Below are 16,218 nucleotides of genomic sequence, written 5' to 3'. Positions count from 1 at the left end.
GGTGGCGGATGACCACGGACAAGCTTTTTAGCCCGACCTTCCAGTCCCAACAGCTGGAGCATGGAGAGAAGACGACCAAAACACACACACACACACACACAATACATGCTAGCACACATACATGCACACACGTGCACACATATAAAGAGAAAAAGCCCCAAAGAGGATTATGCTAAGTGGAAGGGGGGTTAAACACTAATCCAATCATTTATGGCCAGTGTCTTATTCTCAGTGGAAACAGCAGCAAGGCTACTTGAATTCACGCCCATTATTCATCATCACTCTTCTATGACACATTGTAATTACACACCTAGAAAGGTGTATAATATAAAACGCTGCGGGGAGTAAGCGATAAAGAGGGCGTCTCTGTAGAGCAGTGTACAGATATGCTGATGTTGGGATCTGTGGCGTCCACCATCGCTTTCCATTGTGATTTCATTATTAATTACATTCATACACTTACATTAACACATACACAACTTGTTCTTGCCGTACGTGTGAAATTGGGTCCAATATCAAGAAAATTTGGATTTATGTCAACAACACAATTAGAATGACTGAACTCTTAATTAGGGTTGAGTAGCGAAATTCAATACTTTTGTGGTATCAACTTCCTTTGTGTCACCATAATATGGGAGCAGAAATAGAATAAATATGAGAACAGAAAGTTGCTTCATGTTCGTCTGCTAAATGTCAACTGCTAAAGCAAAATAATTATACCCTAATATGTTAATTCATATGTTATTTTCTTGTTGGATTCTTTGCAACAGACTTAATTAAATTGGTATCAAAAGAGTATTGTTCAGAAATCAGCATAATAAAAAGGGGGTTCTATCAATTTTGCTGAGGCTTTTTGGCTGTCCACAGTACTTGGATTTATACCAAATATGCTCGTACTGATAACTTCCCCCCACCTTGAAACTTTTCTGCAAAAAACTTTGCAGGGAAAGTTGAAGAGCAGGGGGAAAAAGTGAAGCAACTATAGCCAGTGAGAGATGAATTAATTATGAACCAACTTGGACCCAGTCAATGCCCCCCCCCCCCCCCTCCCCATGTCCCCAAAGAAAGTTCAGACTCATCATACGGATCTGAAAACTTTCAGACAGCAAGGTAGCAGCGAGTCGAGGAAAGGACTGCACGGTGAGCGAAGAGGGAGGAAAAAGAGGAATAGGATGGAAGAGGCTAAAAAGGAAATGACAGCTGCCTTCAGGGTGCTGAACACCACGGAAATGCACAGAACTAAGTGAATATATGTGCTGCGCTCATATGTACAGATTACAAAGAAAATTTAAATGCTAGACACAGAAACACGGAACACAAGATTAGGATCCTGTCTACACATCCCAAAGCTAGTTAGCCATTCCACCAAATCACTCGGCATCTTTCTCGCCTCTCGGCCCCAAAACACATTTGACCCCGTTAACATCATTACCAGAGAGAGCAAGTGTGTGAGAGAGACGGAGGGATTCCGAGATGAGAGATGAAATCATGAAGGCTATATGGTGCGATTCAAGCGGCGACGAAATAAAACCTGAATTTCAATATCTTGTGACTGCCAAGGTCATAATTGTTTTCTATTAACGGTATGCGCTTCGTTTAAATTTCACATTGGTCAATTAGTGCCCCGCGCCGATGGAATAACATTCAACAAGAAAACGCATCACATTTCACTTTGATTGAAAGCAAATATGTGGCTTCTTGCTACTTTTCTCACTGGATATGGATGTCATCCTAAAAAAAACGTGTGTCATTGTACAAATCAGTGCAACTGTAGTAAAGAGAGCGAGTGTCAGAGAGGGAGACGGCGTCAGGAGAGGCCAGAAAGCAGCTCCAACAGCTGACGCACACTACCAACAACTGCCCATTACACCCACGCAGGTCTAATCAGAGGAGCATTCATGGAGTGAGTCGAAAGATGAAGCTGACATGCCGCATGCGGGCAACGCTTGGGGTGGTGCACATACACTGTAAAGGACTGCAAAATGAGTACAGTCACACAGAGGGACAGGTTTTCATCAGCCAGCAATGCTGAGAACGAATCCCCCATCAATTTTTGAAGTGCCACCCGCAAGCACAAAATTTGCCAGAAGGCAGCGCAAACATAAACAAACCGTCACATGTATAGTGCATGAACATACTGTACACTTATTCCCCCTCGCCTGGATTCCAAAGGGTTTAAATGCAAATACATTGTTGAGCCCTTCTTTTTTTGAGCCAGCGCTGAAACTGTCTGACATGTAAAGTAACGGAGCTTATTTTTGCCAGGTAAACACAATCATAGAGGCAGTAGCAGGTTAGTTTATCCCTTAGCAGACTGGAAATGGGGGAACTACTATTAGCCAGGTTCTGCCCGTCAGTAAATCCACCCATAAGCACCGTGGAATGCTCTATGATTAAATCTAGTTTGCATATTCTCCACTAAAATGAAATCAAAAACCAACATCGTTTGATTGTTTTTACAGACGGTTATGTTTTGGACCTTTCTTCATGGCCACAGCAACGATTCAAGAAGTTACTATTTTCAGAAGAAGGAAAAAAAAATTAGATGTAACAACTTCCATCTGCTTCTGGTTTGAGATCTTCTAAGCTACCTGGCTGCTCACTTTCGCTTTATAATCAGACTCAGATGATAAGAAAGGGATTTTACAATGCACAACATGAATTTTTTTTGGCTTTCAAGTCTCGGCAGTCATGTCCTCAGCCAACCTGCAATCTCAATTTTTGTGACTTAATCTCAATTCTGAGGACTCCTGCTTTGTGCTACACCTGGGTCATGTTGTGCTCTGCTTTCGACATGGTTACTAGTTCTAATTTATGGGCCCCCGGGCTACAACAGTCATGACCCCACCTGTGCTGTTGCTCATAACAGCTGGTGAGTCCAGGATGTAAGCAATGGGGGGGGGGGCTTCCAGGGCAAATTCATTCTTCTTTGCCACTGTATTACTGTACACAGGAGGACTCTGTGGACTCTGTGCTATAAACGTAACTTAAATGTGGAGGCAATGTAGCCGTGTTGGAATGTGATTGGTCTGCGTGGGCTGATTCATATATTCTCCTTTCCATTTCTGGTGCCTGTAGTATTTGTCAATAAAGTCAACAACACAGAGCAGATAATAATCTTCCATTCTCTGCTGAGCAGCTGCCTCCTCGTCCTCCCTCCTACACCCTTGGCTACTTTGCCTTCCTGATACACCACCATGTAAAACAGCCCTAAAATTGCATTGTTTCCTCCTGAGTGATGATCTCAAACTGATAACCGGCACTACAGCAATTTCTTCTCATCCTTTTAAGAAACACTTTCATCAAACATTTTTTCAAAATTCACAGCACTGATGCCTGATGAATTGCCCCCCCATCCCCTCTTCATTTTAACATTTTTGAAATGCTGAAAGCTCCGTCCCTCAACACGGAGGTAAACATGATTACTTTAAAGCTTTGTCAAAGAATTATTACATCACTCTACTTCTGTGCAGCTTTGCAGCAGTGAGCGACAACAGATGCTTTGTAATTACAGCTACAGCAACACATATATGATATAATATAACGCATAAATATAATATGGGCAGAAACATCATTCTTGCCATTGGTCAGTGTCAGAACTCACTGAAAATTAGGCTTGTTTATCTACTGTTATTTGTTTGAATCCTGTTCACACCAAGATACCATCGATAACGAAATTCATCTGGGGATAAAAGAAAGAAATGTGGTGTAGGAGTTTAGAAGAGCTTGAAAAAGAAGGTTGCATTACCCCCGCTGTCTGCCATCTCGTCAAAGCCCCACCCTCAAAAACACAAACAAGGACACTGGCTACAAGCACAGAGGAGGAGAGAAAACTCAGATTGTCTCGCATTAGTCCGATTTCAGTCGGACTAAGACGAGACATATAAACTGCAGTAATGCTGCCGGAAATCATACGTATTTGTATCACAATTAACATGTACAGCAGGTACGAAACAAACAGAACCACAGCAATAAATTGAAATGAAATGTCTCCTCTGCATGTATACTCTGACTCGGCAAGTTGTCCGATTGCCTGTCTTAGTCAGACTATGGCCTTAGCTCGATTAAACTGTGCATCTAAACGTACTGACAACATCCAAGTCTGATTCACTTGTGAGAAAACACTAAATCTTATCATAATGAACCAGACAGATGGTGACAAGTAGCCAATCAATATTTTTGGTTCATATTGTCCAAAGTTAATACCTGGTTGTGTTTATTTCAATATTGTGAGAACTAACAAACAGCAGATATTTTCCACCAGACACCTTTATTGATTGATGGCTATGAGGAAAGGAAGATGATTTCAAGAAATAAGCTTTAAAAAAACAGAAACCAAGTAAGGGCAATGGCTTTAATTCAGAGCTGCAAGTACAATTTGAACAATCTATTAACGGACAATAGCTGCATTCCTGTATCTTTTCAAATGGAAATCACAATTAGAAACAATGCAATCGGCTAACTGCAAAGGCTCAAATTGAATTGTATTACCTCTTTCAATGATCCTATGTTCTATGGCAGCTAATCAATACATACACTTACATGTTTAAATTCCCATCTTTTCATTAGAATTTGGTTGTGTTTGTTAAAGTATTGTATATTAATGCTCAGGTATGTTTTAAATCCATTATACGGTGAATTTTAAACTAAAGCTTGACTTGGAAAAAAATGATATCACCAATCAAATCCCAATTGTAATTTAGGTATTTTACCTACATTTTCAGCCCCACTGTATATAAGACACAGTTATCCACTCGGTCATGTTCTTTAAGAATCCAGCTGCCAATTTGAATTGTATTTCAGCTTCATACATCACTGAAATAAAGAAGAATCCTTTTCAAACAACTCTATGCTTTTCACATAATCTGCATAACATAAAACCCTGGAATCTATCTAAATAATTTGTGAGGACTATATGGAAGATGGCTGTTTGCATAGAGCCAAGAACTGTATGCTAGGCTTGCCAAAAACACACAAAGTGACAGATGGTTACAGTTGGTGTGTGTGTGTGTGTGTGTGTGTGTGTGTGTGTGTGTGTGTGTGTGTGTGTGTCACGTGTGTGTGTGTGATGCATGTCTGGGTCCCGTTTAAGTGTTTTGGGTGTCACTTAAATTTGACAATTAATTTTTAATCAAAGTCATGGCCTATATACCATCGATTGTTTGTGCCCGTTGTGGGGGAGACAAAGAGTTTAAAATAACAGTCAAAAGACAAGTCATCCAACTGGTTCTTTCACATCAGCCTATGCACACACACGTTTGCACTTCATTCATAGTGAGGACCCTCATATTACATTACATGTCATTTAGCAGACGCTTTTATCTAAAGCGACTTACAATGACAATGACAATAGACATAACACATCTCCTAACCCCTTACCCTAACCTTAACTATCACAACTTAGTGCTTTAAAAATAACCCTAACCTAACTCCATGTCCAACCATAACCCTAAAACCAAGTCTTAACCTCCTTTAAAGATGTGAGGACCAGCCAAAATGTCCCTTTTTTGGACCACACAAAGACACAAATACAAGAACACACACACACACACCACCAGTGCATTAAGCATATGCATCCACTCCCTTTGGCAGACCCATTAACTGTATATGGACACACCTGCTCCCCCGCTAACCTCATCAACCCCTTCCCCCCAAGCCTATGCCACCTAACCCCCACTCCTCCCCCAAACAGACACATCCCCCACTCACTGTGTGAGTGACAAAGGACTGGTCCCACGTCTGATCCAGACAAAACTTTCACCCAAGCAAGGCAAACAAAAACAAAAAGGCTCGGCCTTATCTTGTCATGAGCTACAGAACAGTAGACTTGAGTTAGTTATTGTTCAGAGAACGTGAACACTCCGCTATCTCCAGTCATTATCCATCTCGTGCTTGTGTACAACCGAGCCCGACAGCTGTATCGGTTTTATGTACAGTACTTCGATTCTGTGTGATTGACAGCTTGCTATCATTTTCCACGTTTGCACATTTCGCCAGCAGATTGGAAAGGAAACTAATTTACTATTAATTAGTCGACTTCAAATAGAGATTTTTTTTTTCCATTCCATTGTCAGTCATTTTGCCTTTCAGGCAGTGACAACACACGCATTCACACAAACACACGCACATCTCTTTTCTTGTAGGAAAACATAAAAGGCAAAGTGTGTGAATGTTCTAAATTGTGGGGGTGGGGGGGAGGGGGGGCGACATTTATTACTACACTCATGTGTATTTTTGAACATTATCACCACCACAGTAGATCATCAGCAGTGTGCAGGTGGGGATCAGTCGCCATAGTTACAGCACCTGGTGTGTTTCCCACATCTCTTCGGGTGGAGGGATGAACAGAGAGCAGAGGGAGTGTGGCTGCACTGAAGGACAACAGTTCTGAGCACTGTGGGCTCTTTCTCTCTCTCTCTCTCTCTCTCTCTCTCTCTCTCTCTTACGCTCTTTGTGGATCTCTCTCTCTCCCTCTCTTTCAATAGCTATGTCCCAAAAAACATACCAATTATTTCATCAATTCTTACGCTGGCGCACAAAGAATTCTGGGATATGGTCGGCTGGCAAAAATCCACCCAACGTATCCTTGATGGCCAGGCAAACGTCGGCCCGCATTTGAAGGAGTGCATGAATCAAATTGAAATGGGACAGCCTACGTCGCTGCGCTGCGATGCATTTTAACAACATCTGGTCGACGAGGATCCGGCCCGTGGATTTGGACAGAGCTTGTGTGTGTGTGTGTGTGTAGGAGTTAAGTGGAGTCATCTTACTCATTATAATCATCATCATCACTCCCAACACAAACCCACAGAGGTGGAGGGAATAGACAAAAAAGCCTGCGGGGGAAGGGGCCTGTGTTTTGTCTTTTAATTGTTCGAGGAAGGTGCTCATAAAAACTCTGATGTAAATGCTGCCGTTAAATGCAGATCTCTCCTCTGATAGTGTCATGGAGGAGACGATATCTGCTCAGAATCACTTGAGGGCAATTTCTTAATAGTGTTCTTTGAAAAGGAGGTGGGTTGGACATAGTATTGTTTAGAAAAGAGTGGGGGAGGAAGGTCAGGGGCTATTCACTGGAGGAGGACGAGGAGGAGGTAGCTGGAGTACCCTTAAGTGTGTCAGTGATATGAGGCAGAGATCCACGCAAATCAGCCCGACTAAACACTCACAGTACATTTACATGACGTGAGGAAGAAAAACTGATTTACTGTGCTAGTCTGACTTAAACCTTGACTTTACATATACACGTGGGACTGAAATTGAAAACAAATATCTCAGGGTTGAACTATCACACCCAGATAACGCAGTTAGGAGTCAAATCACAAAAGCATGTATATCCTCAGTAAGACCCAAAATGGCCTAAGGGCTTTGCGCATCATCCATAGTTCCCCACCCCTGGGCTTTAACTCACAGAAGAAGACAACAAGCCAGAAAAACAGCATACATTCCAGACTGGTGCATTTTTTTCTTTTTGAATGATGGACTATTTTCATTTTTCTAAGTTCATAGATGGTAGTAAGGTGGTGGTGCTGGAGGATTGTTCGGAGGCCTGTGGTGTCAGAAGTGACGTACTGAGGGCCATAATAACCAAGGACCTAGCTGAATAATACAGCCATCGATGCCTACAAAATATAGCCTTTACCGTGACATTTTTTGACCCTAAACCCCTGCTCTTTTCCGCGACATTGAGTCGTTTCTTGTAGGTGATATACTTAGAAGCAGTCTCTTCTTCCACTTTTCTGAGATTTCAAAATCCTCTATTTTAGTGAAAACTTCAGGACTTCTAGTTGCCGGCGCCGGCATTTCATTGGCAGCCGGCCCTCAGTACGTCACTTCCGGCACCACAGCCCACCGAAAAATCCTTAACTGCTCTAGCCATCATCTTAAGTTGTTTTCGACTGTGACACAGGTAAACCATTAACCGCCTAAAAGCAACAAGCTAAAAGGGCTCATATCGCCACCTAGTGTAGCGGAGCCAGACACACTACGTTCAATAAATCAATTCCTCACTAGCTGTACACAGTAGTCCAATTAAAAGGTGTATAGCTTCAAGTGTGCATGAAAACATATGGGCTTCAAATCAGTTATTAAGTTGTTGTGTTGTTTTCATAAGACAAGTTTCAGGTGAGTAGCGATGAGCCAGCACAGCCACATGCAATCCTGGCAAAGAGCTGCGACGTGGGACAGTCCTGACAGTTAACCAGAGGTGCTGCCGAGAGAGTCAAAATCAAAACACAAAGCAGACACTGCCTCTGCTCAGTCTCCAGCTACAGCCACTTTACTGATTCACTGTGGCAGGCAGGAAGTCTCCCTGAAGAACTTTGTTACACTTCACACAGACACTCATCTCCACATGAGAACCAGAGAGAGGAACAGCTCAGATCTGGGTCACGGGGGAGGATCATCACTTACAAAAACACAGGAACTGCACGAGGAGAAGTAGCCGTGATTATTCACGACCAACTTTTAATGTACTGCTCAGATAGCAATAGCTTATAGTTTACTTGCTTCGACCTCAAATGATTCACTGATCTCTTCGGGGAACTCGACTGGGGGTTAAACCATTTTATTCCCAAACACACCTTTAGGGACAGACGGAGGGGGAACAGGATAACAAAAAACAGTCGGGGTTGCAGTAAAACTGCTGTGTCAGTCGGGTGTGAGTTTCGGTGGCTGACTGTGATGTCTGTATTACAGGGCAATTACTCGCACTGTTGGTAGTACACACTAGTTACCAGCATTCGTCTTGCCCTCGAGCAAAACACACCCATGCCAGCACAGCGACACCATCCCTGGTTTAGCCCTATTGATCCACAACTAATAAGAAGCTGCAGTCTTCACCGACAGCAGAACGCTGACCTACAAATGTCCTGTGTCGCTCTGGATCCCAGCTTTAATGAATATTTACTGGAAACTCACCACACGGTTGGTGATAAATGGGCAAAATGGCTGTCTTCCTCCTGTATTTCTGTCAGTTGAGTCAACAATGGTATTGGGAAAAACTGTGTTTGAGGACACACAAGCACGCACACGCCAAACTTTTCTGTAGCACACACACAATACTGGACCACATATACAAACTGCGAGACAGTGACTTATCGGATTTCCGCGTCGCTGTCTAGACTCTGCTCTCCGCCTCATGTCAGCTGAGGCTTACAAACATATGGAGAGCATTCCCACTGTCGTACCAGCTGACTCGAGCACGGAGAAGACGCATGGCCTGACCACACACACACACACACAACTAACTGAATACCCCTGCCATTTTGAGGTTCCAGCTGTCATTCTTGCTCGGGACAGAGAGGAGAGGCTGGGATGGGCACTGGGGAGTGGCACTGCAAACTCTGAATGCCGACAAAATGCATCAGCACTGACCGAGACATTCCCATGACTATTAGAGGTCATTGAGACAACAGAAATAATGATGACCGAGTATAAGTATCTCCTTCCTAGATTCCTTTTCATTTCACCATTAATTATAATATGGATTTAAAAGTATGCAATGCCAAAATGGAAACTGTGATGATTTGAATCCCAAGTCCTCTCAAGCTTTAGTGACAGTCAGAGCACCACATGGACAATCAAATCTAAGAGGCAGGCTATACTAAGTGCTGCCATTCCGACTTTAAGCAAATGTTGGGTTTGGGGGGTGAGGTTGCTCAGCAGTTATGTCTAAAATGGAAATGAGCTCTTAAGTCACTTTATGCTGTTTGATTGGGGCAATTATGTAGGGCTTGCTTTAAAATCTATCTGCTGATAAAGTCTGACAGCATTACCACAGCTCTCTTTCGTTTCTTTCTCTCGGCATTCTCTTTCCAATCAACGGTAATGTAATAAGCCAGAATAACAGGTTATTGTTTCACTTTCTCTCGCGACGTGAAATAACTGATCAAAAAAAAAAAATAACTGAAGAAATGGAATAAATGAAACGGAATTATAAAAGAAAATCTCTCTCAAACACAAAGAGGCAAGAAAGCAGCTAACTGCATAGGGAGGGCGAAAAGATGGTGGATGAAGAACCGTCTGTGGTGTTTTATCTATTTCTTTATAAAGTCTGAATTGTGTATTCCATTTGTTTTTCCCTCGACTTCTTCTGAAGTTCCACCACTTTGGTGTCCTAGCTGAACACAGCCGATTGATTTGAAATAAAGAAACTAATAATAACTAAACTGAATAATGCAGACAGGAATCATGCTTACGGTCTGCTCATCTATTTTTATTTCCCACAGACATACATGAAAACCAAAGCTAGACTAATATAAAAATCCTGCAACAGCAGAGTTTAGTCAGTTACTGACACTCATATGCAGCATTAATGGGTTAATGGGTAAATCACTGTAGTTTTAAGTCTAAATCCCGCTAAAATTCAACGTTGCAGCCAATTTTTTCCAATCACTACCACAAAACCTCTCATGTGCATTTGTGCAAATTCCTCCATCATATGTTCACATATTGTATCGACAGGGTGAAGAGAGCACCTGTCTTTCCATGTTGGCAGAGCCAATCGACACATATTAAAACATCAAGCTGTGACAGGCGCATGAGTAAGTGCGAGTGGCAGAAATTAGCATCTTGACAGACATAAGCTTTTTACGATTTTCTTCTGTATGATGTGGCGCCGCTCTGAGACCGGCTGATACAGGACCGGTGGCAGCTCATCGAAAAACCTGGCCGACTGGTGGTTTCTCTCGTGTCGGCAGAGTAAATGGAACCCACTCAGACATTTCACGGTTAAACCCGCCAGCCTCGCACGTATTACACTTTCAATTTAGTTATATAAACTGGGATGTCTGGGGGTACTTGATGCTGCCTCTCGCCAGTTTCAAACACACGCTTGCACCACGCCAAATACATGACATCGTCCTTACTCTTAATAGGAGCGAAGGATGGCAGCCTGTTTGTGAGTCTAATGAATATTTGTTCCCGCAGGCAACTCTTTATATCATAAACCCCGATGCCACGAATAATCATGAGAACTCACACCAGGTTCTCGGCACCATAAATCACATCTGATTTAAGATTTGCCTAAGTGGCACCCGTGGCTTTAACGATGACAGATACAGTCGCCACCTGACAAAGCTTCCATCCTCCTCTTTATCATCATTTTCTGGAAGACGCAAATTCAAGTGCTGCAAGCTGACACACACAAACACACACACACACTGTAAAATAAGACATACCATGGATTATGTTGCAAATGTGACGTGAAATACAATAGCATACGCACACGTTATGTTCATGCATATACATTTTCAGGAGGATGCAACATACAGCATCTTATACCACAGGAAAGTTAAGTTGATGTCAACAATAATGGTGGCAAGGCATTGGGAAATATCACAAGTCCTCGCAGGTGATTCATGCAAATGATCCACACAGTCACGCACATGAAACAAAAGATAGTCTTTCCTAACTCTACTCTGTTCTTCACCACCTCAAACCGCTTCCAATGTAACCATGATTCATGATTATTATGTAATATGGAAAAAAAACCTCTGTTTTCCAGCCTGCACTGTAGATACAATCTGTATTGTGCCCGTGCGCATTCGCCTCTACACCACAATGAACAATCATTCTCAGCTTCTCACTGGAAATCATTTGCAGCCCCCGTACAAGAGAAAGTGATTTCTTAAGCAGCGAAAGTTGGACGTGAAGCAAGGTGCAGGCCGGTAATCCTCTTGGCAAAGTGGGGACCCCCAGTGGGCTGACTTCCACTCCCACCTCCCAGTCCCCAGTAGCATCAACAGCCTGGCCTCCCAATACAGGACCAGGAAAGCCATCTGGTGTTTGTTTGGGACAGTTCACACACGGGCAGAATGTACCTGACGTATGTGTGTGTGTGTGTGTGTGTGTAAGCAGTCATCCCTCTAATTCCTATTCATCACTGATTGTCAATGGGCGTGTGTGTGTGTCTGTGTGTGTGTGTTTGAACACAGCTGTTTCACCTGCAGGGATGACTTATCCGTAAACCTGCACATCAAAGCTGCACACGGTGTCTTCACCCACACTGGATGACTTGATACCCTGGGGTGCTGCTGGTGTGGGACTCAAGTGTGTCTGTAATGCGTGTTCAGGTTTAGGACCTTTTCTGTTCAAAACAACGACATCGTTCAGTCCAGTAGCCCCTCGTGGGGACCAGATTTGGGTCATAATGACGCAGAATCTCATGTGTGATGCTGTGGTAAGATCAGATGGTCAGAGGTAAGATGGGAGGTTTGGTTAGGATGAGGTTGGAGTTACGGTTTTGGCGAGGGTCAATCTAGCTCAGGTCTGTGTGTGTGTGTGTGTGTGCGTGTGTGTGCTCATTTCACTGACTTTTTCAGGACCAGCCGTCCTCATGGTGACCAAAACCTGGTCCCAGTGAGGAATAATTTAATTTCTGATGCAAAATGAGTTAGGTTAATGATGGCACAGTTAAGATTAAGTATAAGGTTTTAGTAAGACTGTCCACATGAATAGAAATCAATGCAGTGTGTGTGTGCGTGTGTTTATATGTGTACTTTATACTAAGCTTGTACGTGTGTGGGTTAATTACGAACAATACCATGCCATGCCAAAAGGCAGCTCGTCAATGCAGGAGGTCAGACTGTATAGGATTAATCTGTGACTAAAGTCCAAATATCACATTAACCTAGTTCAACACACACACACACACGCATCTGTTCCCATGCATCTGTTACTATTGCAGCGATTATCGATGTAGTCTACATCCACCTGACTCATGATGACTGCTGTTTGCTCTGTTGAAATCCACACACACACACACACACACACGCACACACACACACGTACTGTGGCTGACACACAGCTGACGCACATGCACCTCTTCAATGTGACAGGCAGTGAGTGAACAACACAACCACACAGATTCAGACTGACAGCTTTCTTCGGGAGACTTACCAAGCAGCGCGCAGGCGAGCAGGAGCGCACCGGTTGCCATTGTGTATACGTGTGTGTGTGTGTGTGTTTATGTTGCCCCGCAGATTCACTTCCAGCAGCTATTCCCCCTTCAGAGAAGCAGAACGGCTGGTGTCTGGCCGAGGTTTGATAATGTGGTAAACCGCTGCTCCTGACTCAGAAAGAAAGGAAGAGGAATCCCAGGGTTCTCACAGTCACATCCGCAGCCGGTGAGTCCCGGCGGTTTGCCAGTGTCCGGCTCACCTCTCCCGTGTCCTCCTCCTCCTCCTCCTCCTGGTGGTGCAAAAAAAAAAAACCCAAACACCACAGTCTTGGCGCTTTCGCCCTCACCTATCTGCTTTTATCGCTGACGACGTGTGCGTATACCAGGCGCCTGGGCGACCCAACCCACTCCCACTCCCCGTTTACGCATCCGAGACTGCGGAGGCGATTCCCACTCGGTTTAAGACTTAAGTCCAGAGAGAGCGACGCGTAATCGTTCAGGAGACGCAACAAGACGTGATCGGAGAAGTCCTGGCGCTGTGGAGTCACACTGGGAACAGGTCATTGATAATTATCCTTCCCCCTCCTTCACTGACGGCAACGCAAATCGGAGTCCAAGTAGCGGCAGTGGCGGCGGCGGCAGCGACAGGAGTCTCCGCGGCGTCCTCCACGGCAAATCCCGTAGACTGTGATCATCAGTCGTCTTCCACTATCGCTGTGTAGGAAAGAGCCTTGTGGGCGGGCACTTTAGATGGAGCAGACAAGGCTTTGTGCGCGGACACAATAAATCCCAATTAATCAAAGGACACTTATTTTAACTCTAAAACACTGCTTTTCCTTCCCAGTCTCCTATCAACACTTCACTTGAGCAAATGAATGCTCCACAAACACCTGAAGTTATTTCACTCACGAGTTCAAACACCAAAGCTTAATGAGAATCTGTTTTGGACAAAAAATACTAATTTGATTTGGTCCCACAAAGAAACGAGTCCCGCTAAATCCAACGCCACTTCCTTGTTCCTGCCTGGCATTTCACTTGTTTTGTCCCAGCGGTTTGAAAAGTTATCGGCGTGCTGCCTGCCTGCCTGCCCCCACCCACCCGGCAAATGCCACGCCCCGGCCGTGGGGGACACCAACCACCATCCTCCAGAGGACAAATCTGCATTTCTGAATCTAAATCCTCATCTAGGCCAGCCGGGACAGCTGGGGGGGGGTGTTTCAATATAGGTTATTAAACATGTGTTTTTGTTCACCATAAAATATGTGTAAATGAAAGGTGCTCAATAGGTTACCTCATAAAGGTCTGTGGCTAAAAGTGTAATATCTATTTTACTTTAATTGTCTATTAATCATAAGATTTTTAGCTAGGAAAGTGGTATCTCTTCAAGGACTTCACGTTTGATTGCATCCTTCATCTGGTTTATGTTCCCTGGTGGTCTAGTGGATAGGATTCAGTGCTCCCACCGCCGCTGTCCGAGTTCAATTCCCGGTCAGGGATCTAAACTTTGGGGCAGCCCATGGCCAAGTGGAAAGGGAACTTGACTTGTAAGCAGAGGGTTAAAAATGGCTGGGGTAAGCCTGAGCAAGGTACCCAACCCCCATTGCTCCCTGGGCGCTGCTCAGTGGCTGCATGCTGTTCCTCACTCTAGGAAGGTTTCTAGTAGAGAATGGGTTAAATGCACAGAAGGAATTTCCCCTGTGGGACTGATAAAAGATGAATTTATTTATTTATATTGCTGCATATTTTTTTAAAGGTTTGTATGTGCCTTTATTACTTACTGTAAATGAAAGTGAACGTATTGTGTTCATTTAGTTTAAACGATTAATACATGTGATACAGTATAAAATGTTAAACAGTTAAAGGAGTTCAATTTTAAGCACACCTAAACTACTTAAGGGGAAAGGAATGTGGTATTGTGGACCTTTGATGTTATTAGATAAAGGTCACCGTGGAGCTTTGATACCTTTGATAGCTATGATCGTTAGAAGCTGCGCTATGAAAAGGTTTTTTTGACCATTATGTTAAAGTATAACCTTCATCTCCAACTTGGAACATCAAAGGAATATTTTCGTGTGTTGTCCCTCCGAGAGAGGCTTGGATATATGTGACCGGAAACATAATCTGGTTGTGTGGCAAGTGGAAATAAATTTGCAAAACTTTTACATGTCTCGTCCGTGCCTTGGTGATCGAGGAATAGAAACAGCACATAAGAGTCACTGAAACCTGCCTACAGCTAATAACTTTAAGTGGCCTGGAAATGAAGTGTAAGTTCTAGAGGGGAGTGTCGATCAACATAGCGACCATTAAAGGGGCTCATTTTTATTGTGATTAATCTGAAGTAGACTGAAACACGAGTGGATTGTGTGGCAGTGGAGGGTAAGACCACTGAATGTAAGTCGTCCCATTAATAGGGAATAATACTCGTTGGTGTTGCAGATGAGAGAGATCGAGGATGAACGGCATTTTCAGCATTTCTGTATATCCACTGCCAGTCACTCTTGTTTTCTGGCAGCAGGGATACACCAGCAATCTCTTCATCATTTTCCTCACTGATTGGACTATTAACTCTATATTGCCCCCACTATTTCCGGTGGTATTGCTCCGTTTCGTCCATCATCGTAGGCTCACCTGCTTGGCGCACAATGAAACTCTCCGTCCGTCTCCATCTCCGTCTTCTGCGTAAAGTATAAATGGGCCATAAGCTCCACACAACTCTCTGTATTTTCTCAGTATAGCAGTGTTAAGATCTCATGCCGCCCAATGACGTTTTGGCACTGCACACAGGAAGTGACTCATTTTATGCCAAGACAGATGGAGGCAACAAGAACATTAAGCGAGTCAAAAAAATGGCTGCAATGGATTATGACTGAAAATAGAAAAATGCAGCCATAAAAACATTCAGAAGTGAAATCTACCACTCAAAAACTATACACTGCTGCTGTATACAGACAAACGCTCCCTCACGTCTGATAGTATTGCTTGACAGAGCCTGTTTTCAGCTGAAGGATGCAGCACACTGTCATCGCATTTACATGCATGTTAAAAGTCCAACTTAATTCGGTTTTCTTAATGTCACGTAAACACATAGTCCGACTAAAATGAAGCTAGTCTTAGTCGGACATACCAGGATAACGTGATTCATAGTCTGATTACTCCAGCATGTATGCGCTTAGTCGGACTGGAGTCGGACTTGGTGTTCTGCGCGTGCACCAACATTTCCTCCCGGTCTTTGACCCAGAAGCTCTCCTGAATCAAAAGGTGGTGGCGTCTTCCTGTACGAAACATACAGGATGACAGCACGATTCCATCTCATCGTC

General features: G+C 43.6%; 1 protein-coding gene across 1 annotated transcript in view; it reads right to left on the bottom strand.

The window, feature by feature from the left end:
- igsf3 (immunoglobulin superfamily, member 3) overlaps positions 1 to 14,699 on the bottom strand; it is a 75,375-nt gene extending 60,676 nt beyond the window's left edge. The window contains exon 1 of the mRNA XM_058616417.1: positions 12,901 to 14,699. Within this exon, the coding sequence (XP_058472400.1) occupies positions 12,901 to 12,940 (40 nt within the window). The 5' untranslated portion in view covers positions 12,941 to 14,699. The remainder of the gene's footprint in view (positions 1 to 12,900) is intronic.
- Between the last annotated feature and the right edge of the window lie 1,519 nt (positions 14,700 to 16,218).

This window comes from Solea solea, chromosome 2 (assembly GCF_958295425.1).
Source record: "Solea solea chromosome 2, fSolSol10.1, whole genome shotgun sequence".
In the NCBI taxonomy this organism is placed as follows: Eukaryota; Metazoa; Chordata; class Actinopteri; order Pleuronectiformes; family Soleidae; genus Solea; species Solea solea.
Note: the sequence above shows the minus strand (reverse complement) of the source record. Positions and strands in the feature narration are given on the sequence as shown.